Source organism: Mustela putorius, unplaced genomic scaffold (genome assembly GCF_011764305.1).
Source record: "Mustela putorius furo isolate JIRA1106 unplaced genomic scaffold, ASM1176430v1.1 tig00000281_pilon_pilon_pilon, whole genome shotgun sequence".
In the NCBI taxonomy this organism is placed as follows: domain Eukaryota; kingdom Metazoa; phylum Chordata; class Mammalia; order Carnivora; family Mustelidae; genus Mustela; species Mustela putorius.
The window spans coordinates 14506181-14528052 of NW_025421343.1; the positions used below are offsets into that span (position 1 = coordinate 14506181).

The following is a 21872-nucleotide window of genomic DNA, read 5'->3' on the forward strand; positions in this document are numbered from 1 at the left end:
ATCTTGTATACACTTACACCACTGCCCTTATTTACTCTAAAATAAGAGGATTTATTCACATGCCAGTCTCCCCCAGTAAACTTGGTAGTCTTTGATGTTGTAATCCAATGTCTTACTTTGAAAACCTGGTATCCACCCAATACACACGAAAATATCTCAATAAATGTTTATTGTATGAACTAAGTAAATCAACCCTTCTCTTATTCTCCATCTCCCTGTCTTATCTTTTTTTCTGACAACAACCCACAACCATGAGACATGACTTCGTTTAAGGATAGAAGTTAGTCATAGGATTTAGGAATTCTGATGCTATGACTATACTACTCTAGCCAAAGGGTAAATCAGCGAAATCCCTGTGTAAAGATAGCACAATTTTCCAGAAGTACCTTAAGTCCAACAGAACAATCTCTTTCCAACACAATCTCATGTCCTCTTGATTCCCATTCCAACATAGTCACAGGTTTCTAACTAAATTACAAGGCTCCTTCATCCTTAGCAGGCCCAATCTATTCATCACATGGGCACTTTAAGGTAGAACAAGTTTCACCACTTAAAAGTCTCCATCAATGCATCAGGGATGCCTGCGGGCAATAACTTTAGTCTGTAAGGCTCCTTAAGTAGCCATAATGTTTCCCTGATATATCCCTTGAAACACTGTTCATCTTAAGACCATTTGGCTTTAGGAATATTTGACCACCAATTAAATAATACTAAAAATCCTATAAATAGTCAAGAACAATTCATAGGAAGGTGATGTGTGGAAAAAATGATAGTAAACGGCCAAATCATTTCTGATCATCCCAGTCTGGGGGTGATCACTCCAACCTCTGAGCTCCTGTAACTGTTTATATAGTACCCAATCAAGACTTGTTCTTGAAATGCTTATCTTACTTGCTAGATGATACATTCCTTCAGTGTTTATTTCATCTGTATGATATCCCACTGGCAGGCATATATTTTTTTTTTAAGATATATTTATTTATGAGAGTGTAGAGGGAGAGAGAAACCCAAGCACAGAGAAACCCAAGACAACTCCACACAGAGAGCAGAGTCCTGCATGAGGCTCGATTTCATGACCCACAAGATCACAACCTGAGCAGAAACCAAGCTGGAATCCCAACTGACTGTGCCACCAGGTGCTCCCTGACAGACATTATTTTATAAAACAATCTCATGGGCGCCTGGGTGGCTCAGTGGGTTAAGCCGCTGCCTTCGGCTCAGGTCATGATCTCAGGGTCCTGGGATCGAGGTCCGCATCGGGCTCTCTGCTCAGCAGGGAGCCTGCTTCCCTCTCTCTCTCTCTCTCTCTCTGCCTGCCTCTCTGTCTACTTGTGATCTCTCTCTGTCAAATAAATAAATAAAATCTTTAAAAAATAAATAAAAAAAAATAAAACAATCTCATGCATAAACCCTAAAATGTACTGGTTGTTGACTCACTTTCCTAGGTATGATGCCGTACTGGAAGGTATTCTGACATATTCTTAGCAATTATATTTATCATTTAAAAATACTCTTAAGTGTTATACAAGAAACACATATACGAGAGATCAGTTTAAACAGTAATAGAACAGTTTTCCCAGAATCTTGTTTTATGAATGGCAAAGCTAAGGTCAAACACTGGAGGAAAATAATCTTTCCCTAACATCAAAAATACACTTCTACAATAACAAGCATCTTTGAATACACACACACACTACAAAATGTGCATCTGCAGAATGCTCTACAGCTTACAAAGTAATATCACACGCTCCTACCTCATTTCAGCTCCACAATTTTTATTTTACCAGGGAGTAAAACTGAGTAAGTTGCCTACAGAAATTAACATTTATAGAGGATGTAGTGTTCTAGGACCTATGGTTAACAAATATAACCATCATTAACACACATTATATGTAAGCAACTTCATGATGTAGGACATTGCTTTCTAAAAACATGCCTGCAGGGACGCCTGGGTGGCTCAGCTGGTTAAGCACCTGCCTCCGCTCAGGTCAAGATCCCAGTGTCCTGGGATCGAGTCCCACATGGGGCTCCTTTCTCGTCAGGGAGCCTGCTTCTCCCTCTGCCTGCCATTCTGTCTGCCTGTGCTCGCTCGCTCTCTCCCTCTCTCTCTCTGACAGATAAAATCTTAAAAAAAAAAAAAAATAAATAAATAATAAAAACATGTCTGCAAAAGCTGCACAGGTGAGATCATTAAATACAGGATTTCGGGGTTTTTTTTTCTTCATTATGGGTAAATTTGTACTGGGTGTTGTAAAGCAATGCTTCTCAAACTTTAGCGTTCACAAAAATCAGTGAAGATCTTGTTAGAATTCTAATTATGGTTAAAAAGCTCTTGGGCAGGGCCTCAAGATTTCTAACTAGCTGCCAGGTAATGCTGACGAGGCTGGGCTGCAGTTGGGTGGCCAGAGTGTAGAATATATAAAGAATTACCCCTAACTAACACTACCAAAAAACTTAACAAAACTTTACAGTTTTTTTTTTTTTCCATCTTCCATGACTCTGAAGTGAAACTTTCATCATTTCTACTCGACAAGACTAAGGCACGGAGAAATGAACTTTCCTTAGAGGACAATGCTGGGGAACCAGCATTCAAACAGGAAAACGGACTCTGCGGGGCACTGAACCGCTACACACTACACCATTATCTCAGTTTACAGGTAGATCCGGAGTTCGAAGCCAGGTCCTGAGATAGCTTTAGTACCATTCCCACCAGTCGGGTCCTTACTATAATTAACGTGCCTGCAGTCAACATCACGTTGTAGGGCAGGGAAAGAGGAAAAAGGAAGGAGACCCTCCCATTTAACACAGGAGGTTAGAGGGAAGGGTCGGCGGTGGCAGGGCACCCTGGGGTCGACTCTCGGGCTACCGGCAGGTGCGCCAACTGTCCGGAGGCGGGCGTTAGGGGCGGGGCGTCGGCCAGGGAAAGGTTCCGGGCGGGACGTACCAACGCGCGCAGGGGAAAGGCTTTCCTGTGGCCAGAACCGCCTGGCTACCTCCGCGCCCGGGGCCGGGGCTCCGAAACTCTTTATCCGGCTCTCGGCCCCTCTGTGGAGTGCTGACGGAGCAAGGCTCTCTTTAGCCACAGCCGCCTCCTTAGAGATTCCTCCTCTGGCCCCTCGGTGGAGTGGAAGGCCCCGGAAATGGGGGCCGAGCGGCACCTGGCCAGCCGGGAGGGAGTGTGGCCAGGCGCTTACGAACTCCACTACGCCCCACGCAAATCCCCCGACTCTTCTGTCATCCCCGTAGCCCTTACCAGCTCTTTGGGCGGCTTCTCCTGGGTTTTCCCAAACAGCCCCATGGCGAACCAAACTCGTCTTGCCCCTTCCGGCTTTCCGTTCCCTGCGCCCAGGCAGGTCACGGGCAGCCGCCTGGGCGGGGCAGGCGATAGGGAAGGAGCCCAGACTCCCAGAAAAAGGAGCGGCCGCAGGGAGGGTCGTGCGCATGCGTCCGGCACATGCGCAGAATTGAGTTGGGCGGGGTTTCGTCGGAAAGGTTGGTGGTGTTGCGCATCGTCTGGTAGGTGTTTTGTAGATGCTCCCGACGAGTTGGGCGTGTTTTAGCCAGGTGTGGAAGTGATTCCTTTGGAAGATACGAATTTATTAGCTACATGTGGTGATTGCAGCTGCTCCTTATACTTCCGCTAAATCTGTATGTTGTTGCACAGAAATCTGTATCTCCGCCTGCACAAGGTCCAGTTACAACCACGTTGCGAACGGCGTGTATCTCCTAGGCACATCACAAAGCCAGAAATGACCCCTTCTTCCTCCCTCTAGACTTACTCCTACCCTGTGTGGTCGCCGCCATCACCTAATCATTCTAACCTGGGCATTATCTTCTCTCCTCTTATCAAGTCTCAACAATGGTAACATCTCAATGTGTTCGAACTCCCGCTGTCACAGTGTCACAATGTTCAAGCCATCGTCATTTCCCACGTGGATGATTCCTGCCTGGCATTTGTGTGTGTGTCGTCCTGTGCGCCGCATGGACCATGACCTTAATCAAATTCTCAAAGGAATCTGTGATTTAAAAGGACCAGACTCATTTTAGCCTGGTAAGCTGATTGAACCTGTGCAGTGAGCTGATGGTTGCTGTCATTACCAAAGGTCTTGGTAAAGCGACCACTCATTTAGTGCCCACAACTCCATACTCCGTCTCTCGTGGGAATGTAAAATGGTACAACCATTTTGGGAAGGTTTTGGCAACTTATTAAATGCCAAACATACACCTGACTTATGCCATTCCACTGCTAGTTAGTGGAGGTAAAGCATAGGTCTTTTACAAAGACATAAATGGCTGTTCGTGGCACCTTTATTTGTAATAGCCAAAAGCCGGAACTAGTCCAAATGTCCATCGAAAGATAAATGGATAAATCAGTTGTGATAGATCCATGCGATGGAATACAACTCAGCAATAAAAATGAACAAACCATTGATACACGGGACAACATGGATGAATCTCAAAATAATTATGCTGAAAGAAGCCAGAAATAAAAAAGAGTAGTACTGTAAGATTACATTTATATAGCATTCTAAAAAATGCAAACTAGGGCGCCTGGGTGGCTCAGTGGGTTAAGCCGCTGCCTTCGGCTCAGGTCATGATCTCAGGGTCCTGGGATCGAGTCCCGCGTCGGGCTCTCTGCTCAGCAGGGAGCCTGCTTTCCTCTCTCTCTCTGCCTGCCTCTCCATCTACTTGTGATTTCTCTCTGTCAAATAAATAAATAAAAATCTTAAAAAATAAAAAATGCAAACTAGTCTATAGTGACAGAAAGTAGCTCAGTGGTTGCTAGGGGATGGGTTAGTTTAGGAAGAGGCAGGAAGGACAGACTACAGAGACACATAAGGAAGCTTTTGGAGGTGATAGATATTCTCTTAATTGTGGTGTTGGTTTCACAGATTTATACAATGTTAAATGGATACTTTCAATATGCGTAGTTTATGTCAATCATACTTAAATAAAGTTTTAAAAATAGCAGTACAGGTTATTGTAAAAATTAAAATCCCATTCTTAGTTCCTCAGGGGAAAAGTTCTCAAAGGACCTTATAATTAAGCTATTATAATTATAAGGACACCTGGGTGGCTCAGTTGTTTAAGTGTGTGCCTTCCTCTCAGGTCATGATCCCTGAGTCCTGGGATCAAGCTCAGTGGGGAGTCTGCTTCTCTTTCTCCCTTTCCCTGCTCATGTCCTCTCTCTTTCTCAAATAGATAAATAAAATCTCTAAAAATATATAAGTATACATAGTGTGAATCGTTTGAGATCTTTTCCTTCAGAGAATATGCTTTTATATATTTTTACTTAGTTGGGATCATATTACATGTATTGTTTTGCAATCTCCTTGTTTTAAAAATGATTTTATTGACTTATTTTACAGAGACACATCGAGAGAGGGAACACAAGCAGGAGGAGTGGGAGAAGGAGAAGCAGGCCTCCCACTGAGCAGGAAGCCCTGTGGGGGGCTCCATCCCAGGATTCCAGGACCTTGACCCCACCAGAAGTCAGATGCCCAAAGACAGAGCCACCCACGTGCCACTACAATCTCTTTTTAAAAAAATATTTTACATAGATTTTCATTGCCGTTAATATTTATAGCTAAGGAATTCTGTGGCAGGAATGCACTAAATTTTTTAAATCATTTCACTATTGTATGAGGTCAAGTGGTTTCCAAATTTTCCTTATTAAATAATAAATGTAGACATAGTTTAAATTTTAAAAATACAACCAATGTTCTCCATATAGGTTGCACAGTTTTGAACTACCAACAGTGTATGAGAGCATCCTATTCCCTAAATCCTTGCTAACAATAAATGTTAATAAATATTTTGCACTTTTGCCAATCTGAGGCTATAAAATATTGTTTTTAATTTTCATTTCTAGGATTACTAGTCTAGGTGAGCATCTTTTTGTATATTTATTAGCTATCTGAAATTCTGTTAATTCTTTTATCCTTTGCCCATTTTCCATTGAATTATTTTCCTTCTTTCCTCCTTTTTTTTTTTAATGTGAAGTAACTCTTTGAAAATGAGAAATCTGCAGGCATTTTTTTTAAGATCTTATTTATTTGACAGACAGAGATCACAGGTAGGCAGAGAGAGAGGAAGGGAAGCAGGCTCCCTGCTGAGCAGAGAGCCCAAGGTGGGGCTCAATCCCAGGATCACGACCTGAAGGCAGAGGCTTTAACCCGCTGAGCCACCCGGGCGCCCCTGCAGACATGTTTTTAAAGTTTCCTTCACCATATCACTCCTCTACTTTTTCTTTCTTTTTGAATGAACTATAAGGCAGCAAATTTTCATGTAGAAAGATACTGAACTTCCATTGATTCAACAATATTTATCAAATGCCTACTATGGGTCAAACATTCTATAGGCTCTAGGAAAACTAGAGTGAACAAAAAAGAGCCTCATACAATCTGGTGAGGACAGGTATTAAAAATGGTGATCCATAAAATTAAGTGAATTACTACAAATGCACAAAATTCTGACCCTAAAAAGAACACGATGGTTAGTGAGTCATCCCTGAAGGTCATATACAAGGGAGCCTTGAAGGGTGAGCCAGCAGAGGTATGAGAAATATCCAGTACAAAAGAAACAGCATGTGCCCAAGAGCCTTCCCGGGTCTGGGGGTGGGTTTTGGGCCACAGGCACTTCAGTTCCTAAAGCTGTACTTGTTTTAAAGCTGGTTATCAAGGGTGGAGAGGCCAAGGAGAGTGTGGAGGAAGGCTGGACTGGGCATGTGGCATCTAACTGAAATGCAGAGTCCATAGCTACTCATAGAGCCCTGTAAAACACCAGTGCAGTTTTCCTCAGTGACTAAAAGGGCACCGTGCATCTTCCACACATTTTCCAGGCTCCACCCTCGAAGCAACATACCCTCTACTTGTGTCCTGATATTGCTTTGGCACTAGACTAAACTGGCTACAGCTATAGTTTGTCCTTCATGCATGGACCTCAGGAAGCATGCACCAGATCCTCCCACCTGCTAAGGCTCACATCTGAGGGGGTGGGAAGAACTAAGTGAGCAGGCATTCTGGCTCTCTGCTCCTGCCAAACACAGCAAGTGTTTAACAGGATCACACTCCCTTGCCATATGTTCACAAAGACGTTTATTCACACACAATTTCAAAGGTTTTATGTGCATTCTCCTGATCCCTGAAAAATATTATAAATAGATGCATATCCCTCACTTGAAAGGTACTGCAATGCCTGAGGCTTTAAATACTTCCCTGAAAAAAAATTTCCCTGAACAAAAAATAGAAAGGACTGTTTTTCCTCCATACCCCAGTTTGTCCTTGCTCATTTCTGCAATATTTCCCGTCTTACAGAGCATTGTAGCTCACAACTGCTCCCCATTCACCAGGTAGGCTGTTAAATGAAATGTTTTGGGCAAGAAAATCACAACCCAATTCCTAGCAGGAATTTTGGCCTAATAAAACCAAAATACACTTCGTTTTATATAACAGATGAATTCTGAAAATGTTAGATGTAAACTGAACTATAGAAAATTGAATTCCTTTCCATGCCTTATATAATAATTTGGGGATGGATATTCCATGCCTTATATAATAATTTGGGGATGGATCTATCTAAATTTCTGGCTAATCTTCAGATCTCAGGGGTTCCTAGCCACAGCTTATGACTTGAGAGAAGGCAGAAAGACCTTGAGTCATCTGCTGATTTCCAGCATTCCTCCACCAACCCTGCAATTACCCTGTACTGGTTCCGCAGGGCTGCTCTAACAGAGTACACCAAAACAGGTGGTTTAGAACAACAGAAATTCATTCTCTCACTGTTCTGGAGACTAGAAATTCAAAATCAAGGTGTCAGCAGAGCCATGCTTCCTCTGAGACTATGGATAGAATTTGTCCTTTCCTTTCCCTAGGTTCTGCTGACGGCTATCAATCAGTGGCATTCCTTGGCTTGTAGGTGCATTACTCCAATCTCTGCTTCTGTCATTACATGGTGTTTATATGAGTCAGCTTGGGCTGTCATAACAGGATACCATAAATTGGACAGCTTAAACAACAGAAATTTATTTTTTCACAGCTCTGGAGGCTGGAAGTCCAAGATAAGTACGAGCATGGTCCGGTTCTAGAGAGAGATCTCTTCCTGGTTTGGACTTCTTGCCATGTCCTTACATGGTAGAGAGAGCAAGTTGTGGTATCTCCCTCTCTAATGAGGGTACTAAGCTCATCATGAGGTCCCTACCCTCATAATCTCATCTAAACCTAATTATCTCCTAAAGGTTCCATCTCCAAATGCCAACACATTGGGCACAAATGCATTTTTAAGGATGACACAATTCAGTCAATAGCAATGTTCCCTCTGTGTCTCTCTTCCTCTTCTTATAACTAAACCAGCCACATTACGGACCCATCCAAATCCACCAGGACCTTGTCCTAACTAATTATATCTACAATGATCCTATTTCCAGATAAGATCACATTCTGAGATACTGGAGGTTAGGACTTCAACATCTTTTGAAAAGGTACAAATTCATTTATACATGAATTCCCAACTTTGGAGAAGAGAGAAGGGGATAGAGGATGGGTGGAAAATGTTTAGCTGAATCCTTTCAAAATAGACTTCCATCTTCCCTGAGTGGCCCAAAAGTAGGGACAGTTTCCACTTGGAAGGGGTAAGTAGATATCTGAGGCCTAACTCTAGCCTGAAAGATGTACTTTCCCTAGGAAATTACAGTAATTACTATGGCCACCACATATTGCCCTCTAAAGTAACATCTCCACCATTAATATTCTCATGGGAGACTCAGGTGACTTTTCTTACTTCCACACAGCATAGCGGAGACAAAGCCTGAACTTTGGCAGATCCAGTTGGAATATTTAAGTGATACTTTACAAAGTTGCCAAAAACAGTATCAGAATATCAGAATTGAAAGAGTAGCATGTGACTCACACATTCAACATGATGCTAGGCTGAATATTCTGAAAAACTAGCTACAAACACAGAGTCTTGTTAAAATATAACCAGAACTATTTTATGTGCATGGTTGATCTCCAAAAAATTAAGAGAAATTGGTAATATCTGCCAATAACAGAAACTTAGAACCTTGTGTTTGTGTTTTAAAAAATTCTATGTAGCTTATAGATGGTAAAGTACACAGATCTTAAGTGTATGATCTGTTGAGTTTTTCTGTTGAATTTTTACATATGTATATATAAAATTTTTTACATATGTATATGTAAAACTACATAGTAGTAAGACTACATAGTAGTCTTAGTATAGTAGTTACATAGTTAGTATACATAGTTACATGTATAGTTAGTATACATAGTAAAACTATGTAGTTTTACATAGTAGTAAGACTACTATACTAAGACTACTATGTAGTCTTACTACTATGTAGTTTTACATATACTACTATGTAGATTAACATTTAAAACTTTTAAATCAACATTTAAAAATTTTACTACATATGTAAAAATTTTTACATATGTATTTACATACATATTTATATATAAATTTTTACATATGTATATATAAAACTACATAGTAGTAAGACTAATAGTAGTCTTTGGAAACATTTGGAAACATTTTGGAAATGTTTTAAAGTAAGACTACTTACTCCTATGTAGTTTTACATAACTACTATGTAGATCAACATTTAAAACATTTCAAAAATCTTAGAAGGCTCTATCATGCTTATTTCCAGTCAGTACCCACCAAAGATAATCATTATTCTGACTTGTATCTCCATAGATTAGTTTTCTCTTTTCTTGATGTCACATAATGAAATCAAATAGTACGCTTGGCTTTCATGTCACATAATGAAATCAAATAGTATGCTTGGTTTTAATGATTGGGCAGAGGAATAGGAGGCAAGGCTTTAAAGGATGGGAAATGGTAAAGCAAAATTGAGACTCCCTGAAGAGAAGAGCCTTCCAGACTCCACTCCCAGTAAAAGGACAGACTATGGAGAGAAATCTATCTGCTGACAAAGAGGGGTAAGAAGAAAATGTTTGTTTCAGGCCACATATCTGGTGAAAAAATAAAATTAAAAGGCTTCCTTAAGAAACCGTAATTATAAGGCTGCTTTTCTGTGGGTTTAAATAAACAGTACTTCCTTTGTGTTGCAAATCCTAGGCCTAGATATTAAATTAAACTGTTCCTAATTTTAATTAATTAAACTGTTCCTAATTTAAACTGTTGAAAACTTTATGGGGACCTAACTGTTAACTTGTAATTGTATAACCTGCTAAACTATCATTCCAAAATGGGGGCAAAATAAAGACATCTTTAAGAGTAAAAATGGTTAGAAACAGACCAAAAAAGTCCACAAATGGACAGATCAACAATAAACAAAAATCTGAAGAATGTGCTTTACAGATAATAGTGTTGGTCTTAAAAGGAACGCCTTAGATACAAGAAAAAATGATAACAAATAATTTAGTGAATACTGTGGTCAATCTGAAAAGAGTTGATTGAATAAACAATAATAATATTGAATTTGGGGAGATTAAAAGGGTAAAACTAAGTCATTCCACAACAATAATGTGAAATAAATGGGTGGGAAGTCATTGGAATTAAAATGATCACAGGGGAGTCACACATCTTCCCTTATTTCCCCATAACAATGAGATAATGAAAACAAGATAAAATTTAATATTCTTTGGGAAGGAGTTATATATTGAATAATTTTAAATATAATGTAAATTTGTTAGAATTTAAGGATAATCACTAAAATAAAAGCAGTATTTCCAAAACAGTAGAAAAATGGAATTAAGAATATTAATCTAGGGCCGCCTGGTGGCTCAGTCAGTTAAGTGGCTGCCTTCAGCTCAAGTCATGATCCAAGGGTCCTGGAACCAAGACCAAGGGCAGGCTCCCTGCTCAGCAAGGAGTATGCTTTTCCTCTCCCTCTTACTCTGTCCTTCCCTGCACTTGTGCTCTCTCTCACTCTCTCTTAAATAAATAAAAAAAATCTTTTTTTAAAAAAGAATATTAATCTAAATAAGGTAGAGGGATGCCTGGGTGGCTCAGTCAGTTAAGTGTCCTACTTTGGCTCAGGTCATGATCTCAGATTCTTGGGACTGAGCTCCACATCAGGCTCCTTGCTCACTAGGAAGTCTGTTTCTCCCTCTCCCTCCACCCTTCCTCACACTCATGCATTCTCAGTCTCTCTCTCAGGTAATTAAAATCCTTTTAAATAAATAAGGTAGAAAAGGAGACAGAAAAGTTGGGAAAAGTAGGAGGCACAAAAGACAATGATAGAAATAAAGACATATCAGTATTCATAATGAAACGCTCTACACTCACCATTGAAAAGAGATTCCAGACTAGGTTTTTTTTTTACATTTAGGTTTAAGCTACTTAAAAGGGACACAAATGCAACATAAAATTTTTAAAAAATGGAAGAAAGACCTACACAAACATATTTATCAAGCAATTATGAACCCAAACAAAGCTGTTATAGCTATATTATTTTATGGCAAAATAGCTTTTTATGTACAAAGAAGTTTATAATGTACAAATTTCAATCCACCAGGAAGCTAATCATATTATCTTTATTAAAAAAAAAAAAAAGAGGGGCAGAGGGAGAAGCAGACTCTCCACTGAGCAAGGATCCCAACATGGGGCTCTATCCCAGGATCCTGGGATCATGATCTGAGCTGAAGGCAGTTACCCAACCGACTGAGCCACCCAGGCACCCCAAGAACTGACAATTTCAAAGAGAAATACATAAACCCACTATCTTAGGAGTAAATCTGAACTTTTTTTTTCAATAAGTGATAGATCAGGAAGACAATCATTTGATAAAGACAGAGAAGACATAAAAAGACATGAATTGGTAATCTAATTGTCATATTTTGTATACAACAGACAGAACAAGTTATCGCATAGCAAATGTTTAACAAAGTTGACTGTGTACTAGAATATAAGACAAATGAAGAAGTCATCCTGATACACCCCACTATATGACCACATTTCAACTGGGTTAAAAATCAATGACAAAAAACAAAATTTAAATTATTTTTGAAATGTGAAAATATTTTTCCAAATAATTCATAAGTCAAAGAATAGATCTTAATGGAAATTGGGGAGCCTGACTCCTACCACACCTGGTAGTCACAGGACAACCTTTCCTCTTCCCACTGGGATGGTGTTAGAGGAGACCTAATAGAGACTCAAGACTTTCACTATCACTCTGTGATACTGAGATGACCCTAACCATAGTGTGGTGGAGAACTGGAACTCTCATCTCTACTTAGCATTTAGGAGGAATGCTTCTCAGTGTCCCTGGCTGGCTCAGATGGAAGAGTATGTGACTTTTGATCTCAGGCTCATGAGTTCAAGACCCATGTGGGGTGTAGAAATTACTTAAATAAATAAAATTGTTTTAAAAAACTAAAAAAAAATAAATAAATAAAAAGAGGAACACCTCTCATGTCTCACTGAAGGCTAAGTAGGGAACTTGGACTTCTACCTTCACTTGCAGGTAATGAGGTGGTGCCTCCACTTTTCCTACCAAAACAGCTGCAGAAAAGAACAGCAGAAACAGGTTTAAATAAGATGCAGTATCTCAGAACTTAATGGGAAATGTCCAGGTTTCAAGTGAAAATCACTCATCATACCAAGAATCAGGATGATCTCAAACTAAATGAAAAAACAAAATCAATATATGCTTTACTAAGTGGAACAGTGTCTCCCAAAAATTCATGTCCCCTGGAAACTTTGAGTTTTACCTTATTTGAAAATAGGGTCTTAAAAAAAATAGGGTCTTTGCACATAAATTAAATTGAGTAAAGATTATATGGGATTAAGTTGGGTCTTAAATACAATAAAGATGATGTCCTTTAAGAAGAGAGAAATTTGGGGATGCCTGGGTGGCTCAGTTGGTTAAGCAGCTGCCTTCGGCTCAGGTCATGATCCCAGCGTCCTGGGATTGAGTCCCACATCAGGCTCCTTGCTCCGCAGGGAGCCTGCTTCTCCCTCTCCCTCTGACTCTGCCTTCCACTCTGTCTGCCTGTGCTCGCTCTCGCTCTCTCTCTCTGACAAATAAATAAATAAAATCTTTAAAAAAAAAAAAAAGAAGAGAGAAATTTGGACACAGGCACGTAGTAGAGAAAACCATGTGGAGACAGAGGCATAGACAGGAGTGGGTATCTGTAAGTCAAGAAACACAGAAGATTGAACTATCAAAAGCTAGAGGAAGCAAAAGCTTTAAGAGGCAAGTCCTTCAGAGAAAGTATGGCTCAGCCAAAAACCTGGATTTCACTTTAATTTCTAGCCTGAAGAAATATGAGAGAATAAATGTCTGTTGTTTTAAGCCACCTAGTTGTAGTCACTTGTTGTGGCAGCCCCAATAAACTTAATATAGATGCTAAGAATGAAATAACAAAAATTTTCAAATTACTTAATAAAGATTAAATTCCATGAGTTTTTAAATGCTTCAACAAGTGACTTAAAACATGACTAAAACAAATAATTAAAAATCTCAGGAAAAAAGGAACACACAAAGAAGAACCAAAGGGAAATTTTAGAATTAAAAAACACAATAACTAAAATTAAAACATTCATTTGGTAGGCTCAACATCACAATGGAGAAGACAGAAGAAAGAATCAGTGAAATGGAAGATAGAACAATAAGCCAGTACCCAATCTGAATGACAGAAAATAAATGGAAAAAGAATAAATAGTACCTCAGAGACCTGTGGGACTGTAACAAAAGATAAAGCATTTATGTCATCAGATTAATGGAAGAAAAGAAATCTATAGGACTGAAAAAGTACTTAAGGAAATAATGGCCAAGGAAAAGAAAAGAAATAATTACTGAAAATTCCAAATTGGCAAGGAACATAAACCTGTAGATTTGAGAGACTGAGCAAACCCCAAAAAAGATAAAAAGAAATACACTTTAAGATGAATGGTAGATTCAACTTTTGAAAATGAAAAACATCTCAAAAGCAGCCAAAGAAAAATGGCATCTTAACTATCTGGGATAAACAATTCAAATGGCAGTGGATCTCTTATCAATCCACGGGAGACAGAAGGAAGTAGCACAATATTTTTCAAGTACTAGAAGAAAAGAATCATCAGAAGATAATATTCTTCAGAATGAAGGGGAAATGAAGACATTTTCAAGTTGAAGGAAAACTAAGAGAATGTGTCCCCAGAAAACTATCTTAAAAGAAAAGATAGTTACTTTTTTTTTTTTAAGATTTTACTTATTTTTTTGAGAGAGAGAGAAAAAAAGAGAGCAAGTGAGCACACGAGGTGGGGGCAGAGGGAGAGGGAGAAGTAGACTCACCTGCAAAGCAGGTTGGATGCAGGGCTGGACACAGGGCTTGATCCCAGCATACTGAGATCATGAACTGAGCTGAAGACAGATGTGGTGTTTTTTTTTTTTTTTAAGATTTTTTTTTTTTTTTTTAAATTTGAGAGAGAGACAGAGAACATGAGTGAGGAGAAGGTCAGAGAGAGAAACAGACTCCCCGTGGAGCTGGGAGCCCGATGCGGGACTCGATCCTGGGACTCCGGGATCATGACCTGAGCTGAAGGCACTCGTCCAACCAACTGAGCCACCCAGGCGTCCCTGAAGACAGATGTTTAACTGGCTGAGCCACTCAGGTGCCTCAAGAAAAGATATTTTCTAAACAGGAATGAAACAATAAAAGAAGGAATCTAAGAACATTAGGGAGCAAAAAAGAACAGATTAGGCAAAAATATGGATTGAATACAATGGGCTTTTGCTCTCCTTTTGAATACAATGGGCTTTTGCTCTCCTTTTGTATGGTGACAAATTTCTAAACTGTGTTCAGTGATTGAAGCAAAAATTGTAATATTGCCTAATGTGATTCTAAATAAAGGTAGAAGAAATACTTAAGATAATTATATTATAAATGGGGGAAGGAAAAGAGATCTAAAGAGAAATAAGTTTTTTTTTTTAAAGATTTTATTTATTTATTTGATAGTGAGAAAGAGAAAGAGAGCACACACACAAGTAGGGGGAGCAGCAAGCAGAGGGAGAAGCAGGTCTCCCACCGAGCAGGGATCCTGATGTGGGACTTAATCCCAGGACCCTGGGATCATGACCTGAGCCAAAGGCAGATGCTTAACCAACTGAGCCACCCAGGCGCCCCAAGAAATAAGGTTTTTATACTTCACTTGAACTGGTAAAATGGTGACACTGGTAGACTGTGATAAGTTATATACATATAATGTAATACCTAGAGCAACCACTAAAAAACTATACAAAGAAGTACACTAAAAAATACCATAGAGATATTGGCCATCAGGGAAATGAACATCAAAACCAAGTGAGATGACTTCAAACACACTTGAATGGGTATAATTAAAAAAAAAAAGACAAAGTGTTATTGAGGATACAAAGAATTGGATCTCTCATACGCTGACAGTGGGAATGTAAAATGATGCAGTTTGGCAGTTCCATAAGAGGTATGATACCATATGATTTAGCAATTCTACTACAGAAACATATATATCAAAACGAAAATATATGTCCACATAAGAACTTGTACACAGATATTCATAGCGGCATTGTTCATAATAGTCAAAAAGTAGAATTAACCCAAATGTCCATCAACTGGCAAATGGATACATAAAATATATTATCCATGTAATCAAATATTATTTGGTCATAAAAAAGGAATGAAATACTGATTCATGCTACAATGTGGATGAAAAATTGAAAACACTATATTAAATCCAAAGGACACATTATTTTGCATAGAATAAGCAAATCCATAGTGAGAGAACATAGATCAGTGGTTTCCAGGAAATGGGAAAAAGGCAGAATGGAATGTGATTGCTAATAGGTATGGGCATTCTTTTTGGAGTGATGAAAGTGTTCTGGAATTATATAGTGGTGATGGTTGCACAACTTTGTGAATGTAGTAAAAGTTATTGAATTGTACATATGGAGATGAAAAGTACAACATAGAAAATAGAGTGAATAATATTGTAATAATGTATGGTGACAAATGATAACTACGCTTACTGTGGTGAGCATTAAGTACTGTGAAGATTTTTAAATGAACGAATCATGTAGTATATGAATTCTGTTTCAGTACAGCAGTTTTTTAAAAAAACAATATAGATATATCAAAATGGAATTCTAAAAAAAAATGTTCAAGTAATCCATAGGAGAGGAAAATAAAACAGAGAGAACAAACAAAATAAAAACAATCACACTTAATCTGAGCATATTGAGAATTATATTAAATGTCATGGTCTAAGTACAATTAAAAGAGATTGATAGAAAGGATTAAAAATATAATTATATGTTAGTACAATAAACTCAGTTCAAATAAAATGATATAGGCAGAATGAAAGTAAAGAATGGCAAAGTTATTTCATGCAAACATTAATCAAAAGAAAGCACGAGTGGCTAAATTATCAGAAAATTTACACCTAAGATCAAATAAATTCACCAGAAACAAAGATGTACACTATACCATGATAAAAGTGTCAGTCCACCAAGAAGACATGGCAATCCCAAATGTGTACACACCAACAACAGAAGTGAAAAAAATGGGAAATAAAAATTGATAGAACAGAAATAAAGAAACAGACAAATACACAATTAGAGTTTGAGATTTCAATACTACTGTCTCAACAACTGATAGAACAACTAAGAAAATCATCAAGGACCTCATGATGAAAAACATCATCAACCAACTGGATAGGATCTAAATGACATATATAGAACACTCTACACACAACAGAATGCATACTCTTTTCAAGTGTCTACAGACCACATATCAAGGGAGACAATATCATGGGCCATAAAATAAATCTCAAGAAATTTAAAATAAGTTAAGTCATACCAAGTATGTTCTCTAGCAACAGTGGAATCGAACAAGAAATCAATAACAGAAAAATTCTCCAAACACATTGAAACTAAACAATACACTTCTAAATAATTAATGGAACAAAGAGAAAGTTTCAAGAGAAATTTAAAAATGCATTTGAACAGAATGAAAATGAAAATACAACATATTAGTTTGTCTGGGTGGCTCAGTCATTAAGAGTCTACCTTCAGCCCATGTCATGACCTTCAGGTCCTGGAATCAAGACTCACATTGTGCTCCCATCTCAGTGAGGAGTCTGTGTCTCCCTCCTCTTCTGCCTCTCCCCCTGCTTGTGTTCTCTCTGTCTCTTGCCCTCTCTCAAATGAATAAATAAAATCATTAATAAAAGAAAAGAAAATACAACATATCAATGTTTGTGGGACATAGCTAAATCATTATTGAAAGGAAAATTTATTGCATTAAATGTACCATTAGAAAAGAAGAAAAGTTTTAGATCAATAATCTAAGTTTCCACCTTGAGAATATAAAAAAAGAAGAGCTAAGTAAACCTAAAGCAGAAGGAGGGACAAAATAAAAAGCAGAAATCAATGAAATTGAAAATAGGCAATAGAAGAAATTAATGAAACAGATCCATTTTCTTTGAAAATACAAACAAAATTGACAGACTTCTAGAAAAAAAGACGTAAAAATAAAAATAAAGAGAGAACACAAATGACCAATATCAGGAATGAAGTAGAATATCAATACAGGACTTACAGACACCAAAGAGCTAATAAGGGATGAAATGGACAATTTCCAGAAAAAAAAATGTTACCACAACTCACCTAACATGAAATGGATAATATGATAGATAGTATTGAAGATAGAATGATGGATAATATTCAATTAAGGAAACTGAATCATAATTTAAAAACAATTACCAAATAAATACAAAAAATCTATATAAAAGGATTTTTCCCAAAAAAGATATTTCTGGGCTCAGATGGATAAACTGGAGAATTCTATTGAATGTTTGAAGAATAATTAGTGCAGAGATTGATGCATAAATACAGACAGTAAACTGATGGTTGCCAAGAGTGGCAAAATGAGTGAAAGGGAATGGGAGGTTCAGGCTTCCAGTTGTAGAATGAATAATTCATGAGGATGAAAGGTACAGCATAGGGAATATAGTTAACAGTACTGTAATAGTGGTGTAAGGTGACAGATGGTAGCTACACTTGTGGTGAGCATAGGATGATGAATAGAGTTGTGAATCACTATGTTATATGCCTGAAACTAATGTAAACATTGGTTGTCAACTATACTTCAATTTAAAAAAGGAAACAAGAAAAAAAGAAATAATAATTAACACCAACTATACACAAGCTCTCCTAGAAAATAGAAGAGGAGCAAATGTCCCAGTTCATTTTATGCAGGTAGTATTATCCTCATACCAAAACCAGACCAAAAAAAAAAGTATAAAATAAGAAAACTAGTGATCAATATCTCCCATGAATATAAACACAAAAACTCTTAACAAAATACAGCAAAGATAATTCAGTAATATGTAAGAAGATTAAACACCATGACTGAGGGGCTTATTCCAAAGTTGGGGGGGTGCTGGTTCAGTATTTGAAAATTAATCAGTATAATCTACTGTAACAGGCTAAAGAAGAAAAAAAAATCACATGACCATATCACTCAATGCAGAAAAAAAATTTTGACAAAGTTCAATATCCATTTGTGACGAAATAAATAAATAAACTTTCAAAAAATAGTAGCAGGGGAAATTCTTCAACTTGATAAAAATCATTTACAAAAACCCCTGCAGCTAAAATTAAATTTACTTTTTAAAAGGTTTTATTAATTTATTTGAGAGAGAAACAGAGTGCATGAGCATGGGGAGGGGTAGAGAGAGACGGACAAGCAGACTCCTGGCTGAACATAGAACTTGGCATGGGGCTTGAGCCCAGGAGCCTGAGTTCATGACCTGAGCGAAAGTCTGAAGCTTAACCAAGTGAGCCACCCAGGCATCCTACTAACATTAAATTTAATGGTGAAAGATTGAATACTTTCCCCTAAGACTGTGATATCCACTTTCACCACTCTTATTCAATTTAGTGCTGAAAAGTTTTAACCACTGTAATAATATAAGAAAAACAAATTAGAGGCAATCAAATCAGAAAGGGAGAAATTAAACTGTTATTTACAGATGACATAATTGCTTATGTAGAAATTTCAAGAAATCTACCAAAAACCTTTAAAGAACTAAAAGAGATTTCAGTAAGGTCACAGAGTAAAAGACAAATGTACAAAAAATATTTTACATGATATTTCTTTTTTTTTTAAAGATTTTATTTATTTATTTGAGAGAGAGACAGTGAGAGAGAGCATGAGCAAGGAGAAGGTCAGAGGGAGAAGCAGACTCCCCGTGGAGCTGGGAGCCCGATGCAGGACTCGATCCCAGAACTCCGGGATCATGACCTGAGCCGAAGGCAGTCGTCCAATCAGCTGAGCCACCCAGGCGTCCCACATGATATTTCTATATACTAGTGATGAACATATGGACACCAAAATTAAAAATACAATGCCATTTACAATCACTCAAAAAATGAAATACTTAGGTTTAAATCTAACAAAACATGTATAGGACTTGCATGCTGAAAATTAGATAACACGGACAGAATCATGAAAGAATCAAAGATCTAAATAAAATGGAGATGCATACAATGTTCACAGATTGGAAACACAATGTGGTAAAGATATCAGTGCTGTCCACATAAATATACAGGTTTAACACAATTCTTGCCTTGAAAAAAGCTAACTACAAAAATACATTCTTTTTGTATACAATCAACAATTAAAGAACAAAATTTTTTGGCCCTAGCAACTTCTTACTAGGTATGTCTCTTGGGGCAAGGGAAACAAAAGCAAAACTAAACTGCTGGGATTATGTTAAAAAAAAATTCTGCACAGAAAGGAAACAATCAACAAAACTAAAAGGCAACCTACAGAATGGGAGAAGATATTTTCAAATGATATGTCTGATAAGGGCTTAGTATTCAAAGTATATAACCTTATAAAACTCAACACGTAAAAAGTAAATAATCCAATTGAAAAATGGGCAAAAGACATGAATAGACATTTTTCCAAAGAAGACATACAGATGGCCAACAGACACATGAAAATATGCTCACCATCACTCATTATCAGGAAAATACAAATCAAAACTATAATCAGGTGTCACCTCACACCTGTTATAAGGGCTAATGTCAACAACACAAGAAGCAGCAGGGGTTGGTGAGGATGTGGATAAAGGAGAACCTTCCTGCACTGTTGGTGGGAAGGCAAACTGGTGCAGCCATTCTGGAAAACAAGGTGGAGTTGCCTTGAAAAGTTAAAAGTAGAACTACCTTACAATCCAGTAATTGAACTACTAGGTATTTACCCAAAGAATACAAAAATACTAATTCAAAGGGATACATGCACCCCAATGTTTATAGCAGCATTATCTACACTAGCCAAATTGTGCAAAGAGCCTAACTGTCCACTGACTGATGAATGAACAAAGGAGATGTGGCATATAGATACAATGGAGTATTACTCAACAATAAAAAAAATGAAATCTTGCCATTGACAATGACGTGGGATGGAGCAAGACAGCATTATGTTAAATGAAATAAGTCACTCAAGGAAAGACAAATACCATATGACTTCACTCACATGTGGAACTTAAGAAAAACAAATGAACATGGGGAAAAAATAGAGAGAGGCAAACCAGCTCTTAACTATAGAGAACACACTGATGGTTACCAGAGGAGAGGTCAGTGGGGAGATGGGTTAAGTAGGTGATGGGGATTAAGGAGTGTACTTGTGATGTTGTAAGCACCAGGTGTTGTATGTAAGTGTTGAATCACTAAATTGTATCTCTGAAGCTCATATACTATATTTTAACTAACTGGACTTCAAATAAAAACTTTAAAAATTTATAAAACACTTATTTACAATGTCACAAAAAGTCAATCAAGTAGGAATAAATTGAATGAAAATATACAAGACCCCTTTATAGGCAACTACAAAGCACTGCTGATATAAGTTAAAGAATATCTAAATAAATGGAGATATATGCCATATTCATGAAATGGAACTCAGTATTGTAAAGACATCAATTCACCACCAAAGAGATCTATAGACTTAATGTAATCCCAAAACCTAGAAGGGTTTGCTGCAGTGAATTTTGATAAGCCAATTTGAAAAGTTTGTGTGGAAATGCAAAATACTAACATTGGAAGATTTATGCTACCTGATATCAACAGTATTATAAAATTCTAATAACTAATGTTATGAGGTGTTGGTGTAAAATTATTATAGAGATTAATGGAACAGAGTAGAGAACCCAGTAGCAGAACCTGGTTTATAACAAACACCACCACAATTCATCAAGGAAAATTATATTCTTTCCATTAAATTCCACAAGGTCAATTTAGATCTCCATAAGAAAAAGAAAAAAAAAAAAGATCTTTGGTCCCTACCTCACGCCAAATTCATTTCAGATGGAGCCATCGACTAAAATATGATAGGTAAAAAAGTAAAGCTGCTAGAACAAAACATAGGAAAATATCTTCCTGACTTTGAGGTAGGCAAAGATGACTTAAACAGAACACAAATTTTAAACAACTATAAAACAATCATTAAATTGGATTTTTTAACATTAAGAACTTTTATTCATCAAAAGATGAGGGTGAAAAGGGAAGCCAAAAACTGCTTAATATTTTCAAAATAAAAACACTCATATCTAGCATATATAAAGGACACTTACATATTAATAACAATAGATACATCCCAATTTTTTAATGAGCAAAATACTTGAATAGACACTTCATAAGAGAATCTTCAAATTGCTATTGAGATTATGAAAAGATGATCCACTTCATGATTCATCAGAGAGATAAAAATTAAAACCATAATTAAATACTACTACATCCCCACAAGAATGGTTAACATTAAAAGCACTGACAATGCCAAGTGCTGGAAAAAACATGGGGACTCATATACTGCTGGTTAAAGTACACATTGGTATATTTAGTTTGAAATATTCTTTAGCAGTAG

At 37.5% G+C, this 21872-nt stretch overlaps 1 protein-coding gene and 1 long non-coding RNA gene across 4 annotated transcripts in view; one reads left to right on the plus strand and one right to left on the minus strand.

The window, feature by feature from the left end:
* The window catches only part of LOC101683312 (E3 ubiquitin-protein ligase RNF103), a 99504-nt gene that overhangs the window by 45741 nt on the left and 31891 nt on the right, over positions 1-21872 (minus strand). Inside the window, exon 1 of one of the 2 annotated variants that reach the window (XM_004742362.3) lies at positions 3254-3380. The exons of the other annotated variant lie outside the window; for it this stretch is intronic. Coding sequence (XP_004742419.1) covers positions 3254-3298 — 45 coding nt within the window. The 5' untranslated portion in view covers positions 3299-3380. Of the gene's footprint in view, positions 1-3253; positions 3381-21872 lie in introns of those variants that run through there. 2 annotated transcript variants of the gene reach the window in all.
* LOC106004801 lies at positions 2944-5832 on the plus strand. 2 transcript variants are annotated; one of them, XR_001177854.2, is made up of 3 exons: positions 2944-3516; positions 3852-4051; positions 5370-5832. It is a non-coding gene; the product is annotated as an uncharacterized LOC106004801 (long non-coding RNA). The 2 variants fall into 2 exon arrangements; XR_006606454.1 differs by having other exon boundaries at positions 3900-4051.